General features: G+C 41.0%; 1 protein-coding gene across 1 annotated transcript in view; it reads left to right on the top strand.

Annotated features, from left to right (window-relative positions):
• The first annotated feature begins 204 nt into the window (after positions 1-204).
• Positions 205-18,076, top strand: part of LOC149167456 (thyroid adenoma-associated-like protein) — a 142,911-nt gene continuing 125,039 nt past the window's right edge. Inside the window, 2 exon segments of the mRNA XM_089432996.1 lie at positions 205-3,002; positions 3,005-4,630. Of these exon segments, the coding sequence (XP_089289122.1) occupies positions 993-3,002; positions 3,005-4,630 (3,636 nt within the window). The 5' untranslated portion in view covers positions 205-992.

Here is an 18,076-nt window from a genome sequence, read left to right as displayed (position 1 = left end):
AAACAAATAGAAAATGCTCGAACAAGCATGCCAAGAGTACAACTTTATACTTTTAAAAATAATAAAGTATCTTCTCAATAAACATAAATTTACAAAAAGATTTCGTAGAAAGGAAAAAAGGAAAGAAGGCATGCCCTAAGAAGAGTCGAATGGAAGTGGAATTTTAATGCAACTATATTTTGTAACTACAAGAGAAAAATATAATTTCATTATTTTCCTTCAACGTGTCTGTAAAACACTTAAAAACTTTGTGAAATTATTGGACGATAGTTTAGTCGGGCGCCTTCGACACTTTTGAATGGATTGACGGGCTGCAAGAAAGTCCCAACTCTGCTCAGCTGAAGTCCATCCCTGGGAGGACTTGGGCAGTTTCAGAAGCTGAGCTAATTGCTCCAACAGTCACAGAATGGGCATACCGACAATGTCTCAAAACTTAAAAGTTATCAAGCAGCCGGTTAGCGAAATAAGGTGAGCGTTTGAATCATTGAATTCATACTCTGAAAGGTTCATATATATTGGATACCATCGCGGTGAAAATAACAGTTTCAGTTAACAAAACCTAAACCCTAAATCCTGGCAGAACGAGGGCGTGTTGGGAGTCCATACTCAGCCCTTCAAAACTCTCATAATTGGTTCAGTCATATTAACATTTGGTTGAAAAATCTACTAAATCACACCCATCTTATATGATTTGGTTGAAAACTCTATTGCGTTCGTACCCATCTTATCGAAGGAGCTCATAAGTTCACGAATATGAATGGTGGGATGAACGAGAGACACATGAAAGTCCGTTTTGGGAGCACCCGTTAAATAATATAAAGGGGCAATTGTTGTTTTTGCTGCTGTTGTTGTGGTGGCATTAATACTTATTTATGGCCAGGTAACAGTAGGTGTGATTACAGCAATATCCGGTAGGCACCTGTGGGTGTGATTACAACCTTGTCTAGTATTAAAAGGAGCAATTGTTGCAGCAACAACTACTAAACTGAAATATGTCAGCCAAATGGAGGGCTCTGCAACGTCGGCATCGCTGGACTTACGATTCAGTCTTTCTGCCATCGTCATATATGCAAACCTTGAATACCCTTCCTCCTCCTATTGCTGGGTTGAGGTTTTTTGATGAAATACGGCAATTTGCATCTCTTGGTTCAATTCATTCTCAAGTCACAGCACTTAAAAGAGTTGTATCTGCCTTTTCTGAACTTTTCCTCAAAAGCAACACGAATGAGGAAGCTGTCCATGCCGCTGTGCCTTTGTATCTTGAGATCCTCTTCCAAGAAAATTCTCCCCCATTGCATCGGAGCCTCCTCTCATTTTTTTCTACTAGTTTTCCAGTTGCCCACCAGTCCCTGGTGAAGGACTGTTTTGAGCGTCTGTGTAAGGAGTATGGATTGATGGGGAACAAGTTCTGTAGATTTGCCTTGGCTCCTGTAGCAACATCTATTCTTAGTCTGCCCAAAGCTGGTTTCCTCAAAGAAGTTGCAGAGCAGTGCTCAGTGACAATGGCTTTTAACGCATGCTTTGGATTGCAATCTGTGATGAAAGAAGCTGATGAGGGAGGCCGTCCATCGCCTGCTGTGATGGAACAGTGTCAAGAGGCCATGTCTTCTCTTTATTATTTGATTCAACAATTTCCACACAAATTTGCTCCACAAGGTATTTGTGATGATTCTGCTGAGTGCCTGGATCCTCAGTCTGACAGCCCAGCTGCTTATGAAATAGTTGTGAAAACAATTATAGACGTTTTAAAGTCCTCTGTATTTTCAAGGGACTGCACTGTAGCTGCTGGCGTTAGTTTCTGTGCCGCTGCTCAGATATTCATTGTTGAGCCAAAGCTTGCGCTCTTGCTTTCCACTGCTATTTTTTGTCAGCCAGGCACTGAATTTGCTATTATTACTTCTGAGCAAGGTATAGTTGAAACTTGTCAGCAAGGATGGTTGGAGGCTAAAGTTACGAAACTATACAAGAGGGATTTGGCTGCAGAGGTTCAACATTTCACAGATTTTGGTAGATTATGTTTGTTGAGGGGCATCCTAACTGCTATTCCACGATCTGTTCTTAATAAAAATCTTATTTTGCTAAGAAAAGACAATGTTGTTGGGGAATATATACCTACAGACACAAGTAAGGGTGGCTCTACAGAGGACAGGGTAGTCTGGACTATCTTGTTTGATGGAATCCTGCCTTTCCTTTGCAATTTATGTGAAAGCTCTGTGGACAGTCACTTTAATTTCCACGCAGTAACTGCACTGCAGATTTGTTTACAGCAGATAAAAGCATCAGTTTTAGCTGATCTTCCAGCTAATGCAGAAGGGGAATTTCACCATGCAGCCAAACTCCATTGTATTGCAGTCAAACATTATGAGCCTTTTCCCGAGATCATGGTTAGCCGCATACTAAAAATAATCTGGAATAATTGGGAAGATCCTCTCAACCAGACGGTCAAACAAGTACAAGTTGTGTTTGAGTTGCTGATAGATGTGCATTCCCTTTTCTTTAAGACTTCAAAGCTGAATTCAGTGCAAATGGATGTTAAAGCTGAATCTAAAGAGGAAAACAACACAACAGGGACCTTTCTAAACAGGATTGCATCAGACCTGTTGTTGGTTGGTGGGCATCGCAAGGGGAGGTATGTGCCCCTTGCAACTCTAAGTCAGCGGTTGGGGGCCAAAAATCTGTTAAGCATGAGCCCAAATTTACTTTTTGAGACGGTTCAAGCCTATATGGATGATGAAGTTTGCTGTGCTGCAACTTCATTCCTGAAATGTTTCCTTGAGCGCCTACGAGAAGACTGCTGGAGTTCTGAAGGAGGGGTTGAGGACGGTTTTAGAGCATTCAGGCGGCTATGGATACCTCCTATTCTTGCTGGATTAGTGTCTGGCTTTGCCAAGCTTCGGTCTAACTTGAACACTTATGCTTTGCCAGTTGCACTGCAGATAGACAGCGATGGTCTTTTTCCCATGCTTGCTTTTATCTTCAACCATAAAAATACAATGGAAACACAAATGACATATTAAGTTGGGTTGAAATAGAAGGTGCAGTTGGTCTTCCAGGACCTTTAACAGTTGACCAGAACGTGGCTGCAGCTATCGCTTTGTTGAAGGTAGCTCGTTCACTTGCTTTTCTAGAAGGAGATATTGAGTGGTACTGCAACCTTTCAGCACTTTCAGATAATAATGACGAGATTAGGAAGCAAGACAATGAATTGGCTGTGGTCTGTGTAAAAGGGTCCAAGGTTCATGTGCCTGTGGAGTGGCTGAAATTTGCATTAACTCATACAGATGATTTGCTTCGTATAGACGCTGCAGAATTACTTTTCTTAAATCCCAAGACATCAAGCTTGGTATCTGGCTTAGAACTGAGTCTGATGCGAATAGCAATTCCGTTAAACATGCGCTGCTCTTCGACAGCTTTTCGAATGAAGTGGACTAGCCTCTTTAGAAAGTTTTTTTCTCGGGTACGTACCGCAATTGAAAGACAGATGAAACAAACTTCATTCAAATTATGCGTAAATAGTAGTAGTAATGCATGCAGAGATTGTGTAGAAACAGGTTCACTGACAGCAAATTACAAGAATGGCAGTTTGAGTATATTGCAAGGGGTAAGGGAACTCGACCAGTTTATGAAGTGGTTGGGCCGCCTTCTTGTTTCGTCTTTGTATCCTTCAGCTCCCTATGAAAGGAAGAGCATGGCCATGGAGCTGTTCTTGGTTATGATTAATATTTGGCCCATCAATCAACTGCCAAAACAAGAGTCTAGTCAATGTGCATCTTCATCTCCAGGTACTAGTCACTACCATCCATATGATCAAGGATTGCTTTTAGCAGACTCCACACTGGTAATAGTAGGTGCTATTGTAGATAGTTGGGACAAACTGAGAGAAAATGCATTTCGAATCCTTATACAGTTCCCTACTCCTCTACCTGGTATCACTAATAAGGTCACTGTTAATGAAGTTATGGGGTGGGCAAAAACTCTTGTTAGTAGTCCACGAGTGAGAGAGAGCGATGCAGGAGCATTGACCCTGCGTCTTATCTTCAGAAAGTATGTTCAGGAGCTTGGCTGGACTGTGAGTATTGCCCAAGATCATGTATCTGAGCCTGAATTGTTTGAACCTCATTTACTGCACAAGAGTGCTAGGAGGTCTAAAAATAATCACTTACATGGAAATAATGTTGGAACTCCAGTTGGAGAATACATTGAGTCCTTGATTGAATGGTTAAACATGGGGATTGAAGAGGGTGAGAAAGATCTGGTAAAAGCATGTGAGCACAGCTTTGTTCATGGCATATTGCTTACACTGCGATACACAATTGAAGAATTGGATTGGACTTCTGAGGCTACTCGAGCAAGTGCCTCTCAACTACAGGCTGCCCTAGAGAGGCTTCTTGGGCTTGTGGTGCGGGTGACATCATTGGCACTCTGGGTAGTTTCTGTAGATGCATTGGATATGCCAGAGAATATTGAGAGTTTTATAGATGATTTTCAATCTGGTAACCAGACTTCATCAGTTGACACAAAGAAGCCTGAAACAGCAAATGGACTGCAAGAAGAGGATACTAAAGATATTGGGACTGTAGGACCAGTTGAGCAGGTTGTCATGGTTGGTTGCTGGCTTGCCATGAAAGAGGTTAGTATGATCATGCCTCTATGCTATTTATTTATTTTTTGTCTGGACTCTAACTCATACATGTATTGCTATCGCTTTTCTTTTGTGAGTTGGCTACTTGTCCATTGAATATGCACAGAAGAAAATACAATCATGCTGGGCTGTGGGCAGTCCCCAAAGGGGATGCCAGCTGAACTATCAAAAAATATATGCATCTGTCTGGTGTTACCTCCCTCGCACCATGGGGGAACTCATACATGTATTACTATCTCTTTCCTTTTGTGAGTTGGCTACTTGTCTATTGAATATGCACAGAAGAAAATACAATCATGCTGGGCCATGGCCAGTCCCCAAAGGGGATGGCAGCTCAACTATCAAAAACTATATGCATCTGCCTGGTGTTACCTCCCTCCCACCACGGGGAATTGTTTTGGACTGCAAACTGGAAATTGACAAATTAGATCTAGACATAGACACAGATTTCTGAGGGCCTGATTCAAAATATTGACAAAATCTTGGAACAAAACCAAACAGAATGACCTGGGAGAACTAGAGTTCATTCTTGAGAGCCTGAGGTCACATCTATCGGCAGTGGTGGATTGGCAGCTCTCCTCTGGGTCCATGCTTCATCCTCTGGAGTTGCTGCCTTAACAGCAACTTCTTCCTCTTGCTCTGCAGCTTCAATCTCTGGTTTATTTTCTTCTTCCCCTGTTGCATGAATGCCCCTACTTCCAGCCTCAGAGCTCAGATTTGTTAAATTTGGACAACTAGGTCCAAACTCCATGTTCTGATGCTCAGATTAAGAGGCTAATATTTTTGTTGGATTCCTCTTTCTGAGAGGTGTAAAATCCATATAAAAATAGTCTTAATCCGATGAGCAGAACTTATATTTTGAATTTATTATTCTTAATAAATTATATGTGCAAAGGTCAGCCAGTTTTGTAATGTAGGCTCACATGCCCAACAGATGTGTCACACACCCTCATTGATGGATATATATATACAGGAAAAGTTGGAGAGAATTGGATCACAAAAAAAAACAACTCACATCTTCCTCTCTCATCCTAAAAAGTACGAGCTACCTGGAGGACGAATTTCAGCCACACGTGGGAAGGACGAAGAAGATTTTTCTGCTGCTAGGGTTTCTGCTGCTAGGGTTTCGCAGAAGTTTGACCAATGTTGACTTTGGTCAACGCTTGGTCCAAACAAGCTGAAAACTTGTGGGAGGTTCGATTTTTGAAGGCCATACTACCTGGCACAAAAATCGAGGTCAAAGGGTTGACCATTTTGCTGCTGCGTTGACTTTTAGCTTGCTGCCCCTGCATTGACTTTTCAGGGCAGCGTTGACTTTTGTAGAACTGACTTGGGTTGACTCATCTACTGGTTGGAGGGTTGTTGTGACACATGCTGGGCTGGCTGACCAAAGGAGACTTTGCTGGTTGAAGCATTCTGTTGACCGCCGAAACAAACACATACATTTTTCTTGTTTCTGATTTGTCTTCTGTAAGATCTGCTTATATGTTCTATCTGCATTTTGCTTATCTACTTGTATGATTGCTGTGAGAAAAGTGAAATTGCTCTTAGCATAGAACATCTACAAAACTTTACATGGTATCGGAGCTGAGGTGAAGACAAACTCTATCTATAGCAATCATCATCGAAGGAAATGGATTCCTCTAAGCTTGAATTCAGGGAGAATGACAAGCTGACTGGAAGTGATGACTTCCATGCCTGGAAGATGTTATTAGATCTCAAATTAGAAGATCATGATCTCCTAGATCATGTGACAGGGAAGATTCAAGAACCTCCATCAAATGCCTCTGCTGCTGTTAAACACAAGTATAAGAAGGGAGAAATTAGAGCAAAACTGTTGATCAGGGAATCCATAAATAAGAGTCTGGTTGCCTACATATCTGAACTAGGCACATCCAAGGAGATGTATGACAAACTGATACTTATGTTCCGAGTAAACAATGTGAACCAAGTGCTATTCCTCAAGAACAAGTTGAAGAATATGAAGAAGGGCCGAGACGAGTCTATTCAAACTTTCTTTATGAAGTTGACCGAAACCAGGAACAATCTGCTAGCTATTGGGGAGACAATAGCTGATCGTGAGATGGTTCTCACCGCACTTGGAGGACTTCCATATGAATGGCAAGTATTCACAACTACCATTCTCAACAATAATACCATCCCTAACTTTGATGAGCTTCTGTCTAGATTTATGCAAGAAGAAACAAGGATGAAGGAATTTGATAATGAAAGAAATGCTGCCTATGTTGCTCATTCCCGAAAGAAGAACTCTGGTGGTTCCAAGGACAAAGGAAGGACTAAGACTCAAAAGAAGAAGGGTAAATGTTTCACCTGCCATAGGACTGGACACTATGCTAGAGAATGCCCCTTCCAGAAGAATTCTCCCGATAGTGACGACAACAACAACAACCGAAGGAATGGGAATCAAAGAAATGACAAATCCAAAGGAAAGAGGAAGGCTCACTTTGAAGGAAACCATCCACCTTCTAAAAGGACCAGAAATACCAGGTATGAGGAGTCTAATGTTGTTGATAAAAGAAATGAGTATATTCTAATATCTGCTCTCTCAGCTGCATCTCCGCCCGACACTATGGATGTCTGGCTAATCGATAGTGGTGCCTCAAGACACATCACCGGATTCAAGGAAGCACTTTCTGACATGGTTGAAAGGGATACTAATCTAGAAATTACCCTTGGGGATAATGCCACTTATCCTGTGAAAGGGACCGGGACTGTGACCCTCCACTTGTCTCAAGGACAAGTCCTCCATCTCTAAGATGTACTCTATGTACCCAAATTGAAGAAGAACCTTGTGTCTGTATCTGCCATGGAAGACAAAGGATTCAATGTAACTTTCTCTGATGGAAAGGTACTCATGTGGAAGAAGAGCTTCAAGGAAGCTATCTCAATTGGTTTTAGAGTTGGTACACTCTACCAGGTTGGAGGGAGTCCGTTGGGAGCTATGACTTGTGATACTATCCGTCAAACCGAACTATGGCACCGAAGATTTGGACACCTTCATTACAAGGCTCTTCCCGAAGCAAGGAAGGTGGTGACAGGGATGCCTGATTTTGGAAATAATCATAAAGGTGTATGTAAGGGCTGTGCTGAAGGAAAACATACAAGGGGACCTTTCCCCTCAAGTGTCACAAAGACATCTGAGATATTGCAACTTGTCCATTCTGATCTTTCCGGTATGTTGCCTGTAACATCCCTGGGGGGATGTTCTTACTATATGACATTTACTGATGACTTCTCTCGCAAAACCTGGATATACTTCTTGAAGAAGAAGGATGAGGCTTTCATGTGGTTCCGTACCTTCAAAGCCTTGGTGGAAAATATGACCGGAAAGAAGATCAAGATTTTGAGGACTGACAATGGCACTGAATATGAGTCAAATGAGTTCAAAGACTTTTGCAGAGAAGCTGGCATTAAGAGGGAGACTACCACTGCATATACTCCTGAGCAGAATGGTGTTGCTGAACGCAAGAATAGGACTATTGTGGAAGCTGCCCGTGCCATGCTATGTGACCAGGGTCTTCCAAAGTTTCTGTGGGGAGAAGCTGCAAATACTGCTGTGTACATTCAAAACCGATGCCCTCATTCCGCTTTGGACTCCAAAACTCCCGAAGAGGTTTTCTCTGGTAAGAAACCTGATGTCTCACATTTTAGAATTTTTGGATGTCCTGTCTATTTTCATGTGCCGAAAGAAAAGAGAAGTAAGCTGGACGCTACTGGGAAGAAAGGAATGTTTGTGGGCTACAGTGAGACTTCTAAGGCATATAGAGTCTATGTACCTGGTCAAAGGGAAGTAGAGATAAGCCATGATGTCACTTTTGACGAAGATGCTTCCCTGAAGAAAGTAGTAGATCTTCCTAGATCTGAAGAAAACCATGAAGAAAGACCTGGAAATCTGGAAGAACCCCAGGATGAGACTATGCCTGATGTTGAAGAGCCAATGGACCCTATTGATCCTTCCCCTTCTCTAGGAAAGAGGCCATCATGGCTCAGGGACACCCTCGAAGATGCTGAGGGTCATGCTGCCCCAAGGGGAACATTCCGAGAAAGCAAGAAGCCGTGTAGATACCAAGGGTATCTAGCTGCCATGAGTACTATTATACAATCTGAACCTGGATCTTTTGAAGAAGCCATCAAGCATCAAGTCTGGAAGGATGATATGCATGAAGAATATGAGGCTATTATGAAGAATGATGTCTGGGATGTGGTCCCGAGACTGAAGGACAAATCTGTTGTCACCGCTAAATGGCTCTACAAGATTAAACATGGATCTGATGGGAGTGCTGAAAAGTTTAAGGCAAGATTTGTTGCCCGTGGCCTCTCTCAAAAGGAAGGAATTGACTATGACGATATATTTGCACCTGTGGCTCGATATACCACCATTCGATCCATCATAGCCCTTGCTGCTATGCAAGGATGGAGTCTTCATCAGATGGATGTCAAGACTGCTTTTCTGCATGGTGCAATAAAGGAAGAGGTGTATGTAGAACAACCTCTGGGATTTGAAGTTCAAGATCGAGACACTTATGTCTGCAGGTTGAAGAAAGCCCTCTATGGGTTAAAGCATGCACCCAGAGCTTGGTATGAGAGGATGGATAGTTACTTGATGAAGTTGGGCTTCACTCGAAGCAATGCTGATCCAAACCTTTACTTTAAGGTTGAGGAAGGAAAGCCTCTCATTCTAGTGCTGTATGTGGACGACCTCTTCCTGACAGGTGATGACCTTCTCATTCATCAATGTAAGAGGGAGCTTGCTGCTGAGTTCGAGATGAAAGACCTAGGACTGATGCACTATTTCCTAGGCCTGGAGGTCTGGCAGAGACCTGGAGAGATTTTCCTTTCTCAAGGAAAGTATATTGTGAAGCTTCTGGAAAGATTTGGGATGGTGGACTGTAAGTCCGTGTCGACACCAATGGAACTCAACTTTAAGAAGTTGAGTGGCAGCGCTGCAGGGCCTATCTTGGCCAATCCTACTGAGTATCGTCAACTCATAGGAGCTTTGATGTTCTTAGTGAACATCCGTCCGGACATATGTTTTGCAGTGAATACTTTGAGTCAACAGATGGTTGAGCCTCATCATTTTCACTGGGTTGGTGCCAAGAATCTTTTGAGATATCTTCGGGGCACGATAAACCATGGGCTGAGATACACTGCCGGGAGTGTGATACTCCGGGGATATACTGATGCCGATTGGGCTGGCAGTGTGGTGGATCGTAAGAGCACATCTGGATGCTGTTTCAATCTTGGTTCTGCTTCGATCTCATGGATGAGCAGGAAGCAGAAGTCGGTGGCTTTGAGCACCGCGGAGGCCGAATACATTGCTGCTAGTATGGCCTGTTGTGAAGCAGTTTGGTTGAGGAAGCTCTTTAGTGAGCTGTTCCAACATGTGCTAGATACCACTGTAATACTCTGTGATAATCAGAGTGGGATTCGTATGACTGAGAATCCTGTGTTCCACGACCGATCCAAGCATATTGATATCAGGTACCACTTTATCCGGGATATGGTACAGCGAGGCGCCGTAAGGCTCGATCATATAGGAACTGATGAGCAGGTCGCGGATATTCTCACTAAGCCCCTGGGGAAGGTCAAGTTCCTAACCTTCCGTGAGAGTCTTGGTGTCGTGGAAAGACCCTATGATGTGGGTCCTGTTGGACAATGAGCTCTGGGAGCTCTGGGGGGCTTTGGGGATAGCTTCTCGGAGCTATAAGCACTCATAATGCTTCTGCCCCACCCTTGTGATTATTGAGCTGGTTCGCCACTCATTTAATCTGTGCCCCGTATGCATCCTACCCATTGAGTTCAGGGCTCATGGGAAGTACCTCTCATTTGGCCAATGAGGTGTGGAAAAGCTAGAGACTATTAGCAAAGACTGATGGACGCATCAGAGATTGCCGTACTCTCTATCTAGGATGGCATGGTCCAACCACTTGATCTGGGATCAAGATTTGTGAGGTCTGGGACCTTTGGACTGATTATGTCAGTCGGGGAATGATGTCTTTGTGACTGACCCACTTCTGTTCTGAAATAAAGAAGCCAGCAAAGCTAGTTTCGGCGGGATGACTCACGATGTTAATTGCACTAATAGATGGAGTTCTCCCTAGTTGAGAGGGAGTGTTAAATTTGGACAACTAGGTCCAAACTCCATGTTCTGATGCTCAGATTAAGAGGCTAATATTTTTGTTGGATTCCTCTTTCTGAGAGGTGTAAAATCCATATAAAAATAGTCTTAATCCGATGAGCAGAACTTATATTTTGAATTTATTATTCTTAATAAATTATATGTGCAAAGGTCAGCCAGTTTTGTAATGTAGGCTCACATGCCCAACAGATGTGTCACACACCCTCATTGATGGATATATATATACAGGAAAAGTTGGAGAGAATTGGATCACAAAAAAAAACAACTCACATCTTCCTCTCTCATCCTAAAAAGTACGAGCTACCTGGAGGACGAATTTCAGCCACACATGGGAAGGACGAAGAAGATTTTTCTGCTGCTAGGGTTTCTGCTGCTAGGGTTTCGCAGAAGTTTGACCAGCGTTGACTTTGGTCAACGCCTGGTCCAAACAAGCTGAAAACTTGTGGGAGGTTCGACTTTTGAAGGCCATACTACCTGGCACAAAAATCGAGGTCAAAGGGTTGACCGTTTTGCTGCTGCGTTGACTTTTAGCTTGCTGCCCCTGCGTTGACTTTTCAGGACAGCGTTGACTTTTGTAGAACTGACTTGGGTTGACTCATCTACTGGTTGGAGGGTTGTTGTGACACATGCTGGGCTGGCTGACCAAAGGAGACTTTGCTGGTTGAAGCATCCTGTTGACCGCCGAAACAAACACATACATTTTTCTTGTTTCTGATTTGTCTTCTGTAAGATCTGCTTATATGTTCTATCTGCATTTTGCTTATCTACTTGTATGATTGCTGTGAGAAAAGTGAAATTGCTCTTAGCATAGAACATCTACAAAACTTTACAAGATTGCATTGACAACTCATTCATATTTGCTGTCCAGTTGGTCCAGCTTACTTTAAATTTCAGTATCTTGATCCCCTCTTTCTTCCATTTCACATTCTATGAGTTCTTTTATGTACCAGTAGAAGTTAATTCATATGGTATACTTGGCTTCTCTGCTTCTTGGAAAGCCTCTGGGATCCAAGGTCCAATTTCCTCATAAATCTGTGCACTTGAAGTATGACTGCCTTAACCTAACCTTGTTTTCCATGGCTTCCACTTCAATTTTTATATTTCCAAGAATTGAGCCCTGTAGTCTGCTGCTGATGTGACTGTGCCTGGAACCTTATTTTGTCCCTTTGAAGGCCTTGCCCCAGTCCGTGCTGGCTCCTTACACTTATGGGGTGGGCCTTGTTGAGTCCCAGGGATCCGTGGATAATTGGAAGTAGTGACACTCCCTGTTCTCAAGGAGTTACCATCTAAACTGCCTGTGATCTCGTGAACTCAATCACACAATCAGATTTCACCATGTTGCCGGCTATAAACTTTGATCTCCATTCTAATTTCCACTTTGTAATGATTCAGGGTTCAAGAATCAAGACCCTTCCCCTCACACCATTGCTGGATTTGATGGTAAGGTCCTGCCAGTTTGCTGCATTGATAGCATGGGCATCCTGCCTTGTAGTGGTCTGGTGTGTCCGGATTGAATTATGATGGCCTGTATTCTCCTCCCTTTGTTGCTCTGTCCTATCCACATTCATTGTCTCCTCTGTTTGCCATCTGTTTGCTCACACTCTACTCGTCCTTAACACCCCATTAGGGGAACACACACACGTTCCTATCAAGTTAATTTTGTTTGTTCATAAATATATGGAATGAGTTAGTTTGGTTTATGAATCCTTATGCTTAATTAATTATCAGGATAGCAAAATTTTGCTTCAGCTATAATTATATATTCAGATATAATGTGCATGGTCCTATTCCTGTAATTATTTGTAAGAGAACCAAATTTATTATTTGTTTACAATGGCTTGTTCCCTAGATAAGCAGGAGTAAGTGGTTAACTGTGACTTGACTAGGCCAGTGTTAGGGTTCCAGTCTAATGCATGAATAAAGCCTTACGTTCTCTTAATACTGAACTGATAAGTAGATGTAGTTACCGACGAGGCTTTTGAAACATGGAAATGACAATAAGTCTGTGGCAGAAATGATTTTGAATCAATTTTAAGCAAGCTTTAATGATTGGGAAAACAAATTGCTTGTGTGATGTACACTAGACATCTCAGTACATGCATACTGCTATTAGGGTCTAAATTAATTAATCTCAAATTAAGCAATTTCTCCAAGTTACACAATTCAGACTGACACTAGACATCTCAGTACATGCATACTGCTATTAGGGTCTAAATATATTAATCTCAAATTAAGCAATTTCTCCAAGTTACACAATTCAGACTGACACTAGACATCTCAGTACATGCATACTGCCAGTAGGGTCTAAATATATTAATCTCAAATTAAGCAATTTCTCCAAGTTACACAATTCTGACTGACACTAGACATCTCAATACATGTATACTGCTATTAGGGTCTAAATATATTAATCTCAAATTAAGCAATTTCTCCAAGTTACACAATTCAGACTGACACGAAAGCAATTTCTACAAGTTACAAAATTCAGACTGACACAAAAGCAATTTCTCCAAGGTACAAAATTCAGACTGACATGAATAGAACAGGAAGAGAAAGTACGAATAAACACACACATATAAATATTCTATCCAAGGCAGTTGGATGGACACAATCACAAATGGTAGCAAAATGAAGTGTGCTTTTTATCATAAGGCATGCACAGGGGATCATCTCCTCATGGACTTAACTAGGGGACAATAATAGATCCATGGTAAGACTCATGAAGAATGACCAACCTTGACATCTTCTGCTTGTCTCTTATACTATGATGATGGCAGTGATGAAGATGGCAGTTTGAAGCACCATTGACAAAACTTCTGACTTGATTACACAAGTACATGAAGTCTTGTTCATGAATCCCCTCCTTATTCTAAATGACGTTTTTAATAATTCAATATAACTACATTTTGTGCCTAACATCTATCCCCTTCTTTTTGAAGTTGAGTTTTAGCGATAGTAGTATTGACAGCTGCATGGAACTAGAAGGCATTGAGGCTATGGATGGGGCCAGTTTTGAAGTTTGAAGTTTGAACAACCAAGAGAGGAAGAAACTATAAAGCATGGGGACTTGCAAATTCTATGATGGATTGCCACCTTAATGTTACGACATAGGCCTTGAATCTGACAGTGTCAATGATCTTAGTTACGTTGTGGCTAATGATATTGCAAATATTTGCAAGCTCACCACTCCACTAGTCAGCGCATTTGTAGCTTCAATGATCTTTTTATACAGTGTTGCAAATATCTCTGATTTCTCCCGATATTTTTGATTTTTTCTGAGTTTTTCAGATCCAAGTTTATGCTTGCCGATATTTTCCAATATTTTCCCTATATTTTGATTGAGTTTATTTCCAAACCCTTGGCAATATATTCCTGGAAGATATTTGCGACAATGCTTTTGTTTCAGTGGTGAACCTGTAGACAAACTGGCACAGTACCACTGCAGTATATATATATATATATATATATATGTAGAAGTAGTAGTAGTAGTGTATATATGTGTGTGTGTATGTTACGATGTATATGCAGTGGTAGTGTGTGTATATATATATATATATATTATGTATATATACATGTATGTATCTGCAGTAGTAGTAGTATATATGTCAGGGTTGCGAACATCTCGATAACATCCTGATTTTATCTCGAAATCACGATTTTTTGGCCTAGTCGATGTTTGCCGATTTTTATCGATATTTTGATGGTATCATGATTTTGCCGATTTTTACCGATATTTTCCTGATTTTTACGATTTTTTGGTTTTCCGTACCCTTGCCGATTTTATCCCGATGCCAATGTTCGCAACACACACACACACACATATATATATATGCTGTAGTAGTTTATACTCTATATATATACCTGGTTCTGCGGTAACTGCTAGTACAGTAAAACTCTACTATTATGGCGTCAAAGCAAAAATATGACGAGGTAGTTATTTCTGAGAATACTCAAGATAGTCTTATTGATAGAAATGAATTTAGTCCTATCCCAAACTAGAGTATGCCCAAAGTTACTATGTCTAAAGTTTATGAAACCAAGTTTTTTGATCTCAAAGCTCCCCAAGAAGTCCAGTACACTTTATCTATTATACCTGTCTCCTTGCAGAAACACGCCTACCAAGTCCCCTTGCTTAAACCTGCAGATATAGAATTTGGTCTCGCGAAAGCATACTGATACATCCATATTGGTCTTATTCAATTTGGAATCAACCCTCTTGTTAGACCTGGCCTAAATATTTCTAGTCCCTATTCTATCATTGATTCAAGACATTTCAGCTTTAAGGATGCACTTACAGCTGGATTTGAGGCCCCTTTGCATAATGGTCTGGTATGGACACTGGTTTTTCCCAAATTTTGCCTTGACTGGCCCACATATTACTATTGCATACAAGCCTATATTCAGTTAAATAGTTGCAACATGGCTAGTCAATCCCATGTCTCCCAACTCAAGACATTTGTCTGCCTCAGGTTTGTCACCACCACAATGCCTCCTCTGATTAGATTTGTGGTGGCAGGAGAAGGCAACATGCATCTCATAATACCTTCATTTACGTCATTGACACTACCACCCGAATGGACTGGGGACTCGGGAGTATAGAAGCTTGGCAATTAGTAACATTCCTAAAGAACCCGAGAGAATAACTATTGGAACATCTAACTTTGGTTAGGAAGTTATGAGATTATCAAGATCTCTCTATAGCCAGTCCATCCTCCTCCATACCAATAAATTAGATTTTTTGCAGAAAGGTGTGATTATGGAGGAAGTGTAATAAACTGCAAAAATTGTAGACAACAGATCCTTGATGTAAGAAGGGATCAACAAAGACACCAGCAAGGTTATTCCACAAATTAGAAAGGGAAAATTGCTAGCTTTGAATCAACTACCAGGCCCCGTTCTTATTGTAAATATTGTATAAAGTCTTCTGACGTAGTAATAAAAAAGATTTGGCCATCACTCCCAAGCAGTGTGGAAAAAGTCTGCAAAAAATCCCGATTTAATCCTAAAAATGCGATTTTTTAAACTAAACGATTTAATCCCCCGACTTTTTGCCGACTTTTTCAGAAAGGAAAAAATCCCGATTTAATCGTTGTACTCCCGATTTAATCAGGAGTCGACCCAAAAAGTCTGCCTCCCTCCCAGGTCGCGGATAAAGAGGCCGCAAAGGCAAAAATGATATAATTTTCTCCTGTTTAATCTTAAGGCAGAGAGTGGAATCTTTCAAATATAGCCCTAGAATTTGGTGATAACGTTGTGCTGTGCAATTTGTTTTGTTGTTGAATCTTAATTTTTGGCATTATAGTTGGTTGGTGTTACTGAGAAAATCAATTGCTTGGTTGCTATATTCTGTTGAATGTTGAAACATATACGACTATTATTGGTTTGCTCTTGTTGGATGTTATGTTCGCAAAACAATAGGGATCTATATGAGATGTGCAAAAAAATATAGAGAAGAGACATTAGCCAAAGGCTAAGCTGTCAGAAGGCTGCTATAAGAAACTGAGAAGACTATGAAAAAGAAGTACATACCTATCTCGACGAGCATGATTGTGAGACATAAGAGAAAGAGGACAAGGAGTATCCAGACTAGCAAGCAAGGCAGTGTAAATAGCTGATGAACATTCCCAAGAATCAACACTGTTATGATCATATTTTTTGTGGATAATGTTGAAAAACATTGGTGGTAAAATACACTTAGAATGCAAACTGCAAGAGTGTAACATCCTTTTAGTGATCGAATTCACATGTAAAGAATGACATTGTAGTAAAACACTGAAAACACCTCTAAACTATGACTTCGACTCTAGATGTTAAGAAAAAAAAATGAATAATTTTGTGTCTTTTTAATTTTGCCGACTTTTTCAAAAAACTCCCGACTTTAACGAGTTTTTCAACTTTTGGACCCTTGCCGAATTAATCCCGACTTCGACTTTTTCCACATTGCTCCCAAGGGAAAAGGAGTCCAGTATTAGTCTTAGGAAACTTTCTGGAAGAGGACTACCTCCTAATCATACTTGGCTCACTACATGTTGGCTGAGATGCAATTCCTTTCCTATAAAAAGAAACAGGATGAAAATATTTCAATGGAGTAAAAACAATTGAATTATTGCAATTACCAACTATCTTCTCTACACCAAAATGTCGATGATTTAGCTAGAGATATATTAAAAATGAAAAAAAATATCTGTACTATTTACGAAGGAACGCAGAAAAGTAAATGAGGGCCATCTAGTGAAGATGGAACTGATATCATGGTCACTGCCTGGCTTTCTCACATTATCCAAATAGAAACAGTTATTGATGAGATAAAAGATCATGCGAGACCTCCTCCTCCTCCCTTCATGTATAAAGATGATGAGCATGGCCCTAGCAAAATTTGGATGGAAAACTCAGGTTCTATTGACTTAGTCCTTAAGGTTGTAAATGTTGAAAAGGGTATGGATAATGAAATGGACTACTTAGAATTCATAAACGAACAAGCTGAAGTAGCCAAAGCACAAAAGGTTGTCTCTGTATTACAGCAGAAGTGGTTAGAAATAAAAGAAAGAATCCCAGATATTAGAGTCATGAAAAAATAGCATTATGATCAAAGTGATGATACAAAAGAATATATGTGATATCAGTTCACTGATCCTCTCACTCCTTCAGTCTCTAATAAAAGACAATAATACTGCAGAAAATCTCACCATGTCAACTCTTAGTGATTCAGGCCCTATCTTTGAATTCAATTGTAAATCCCGTATCGAAATCATGAAGGCACTGCATGCATGGAAAGGATGGGCAAGAACCTAGGGAGCTCTATCCAATAATAAGTTATCCTTTAGTGAGTTAGCTACAAGACTAACTTGGGGATTCACAAGTCACTTGGCAGACTGGTGGACACAGATACCCCAGGAGCATAGAGATAATATCTTCAGAGAAGGTGTGGGACCCGTGTTGAAATTTTGTAGCTCCGGTCAGTATTTAAGTCAACAAAATCAAAGAGAAATAAAATATTATTTTACTGTTCATGTCGGCCCCACCTCTTGAAGGGGTTTGACCCTTGGTCAAAACCCACATGGTTTGACTCCTATATATTGACATTTGGACCTCCTCATTTGGCATCTCATCAACTCGGATCTGTCCAAGAAGAAGACTTCTGCTCACACATGCGAAGGAGGAGGACACTTGAAGTTGACCAGTGATTTTTGACCATCTTCATATCTGTTTGACCAGTGTTGACTTGTCATTTTCTGGGTGGCTTTGACTTGAATCTTTGACTGGTTATTGGACCG

This window comes from Pinus tabuliformis, chromosome 5_1 (genome assembly GCF_031772625.1).
Source record: "Pinus tabuliformis cultivar Carrire ecotype Pingquan chromosome 5_1, CPIR1, whole genome shotgun sequence".
NCBI classification, from domain to species: domain Eukaryota; kingdom Viridiplantae; phylum Streptophyta; class Pinopsida; order Pinales; family Pinaceae; genus Pinus; species Pinus tabuliformis.
The sequence above is the reverse complement of the archived record's forward strand: the minus strand, read 5'-3'. Positions and strand labels throughout refer to the sequence as shown.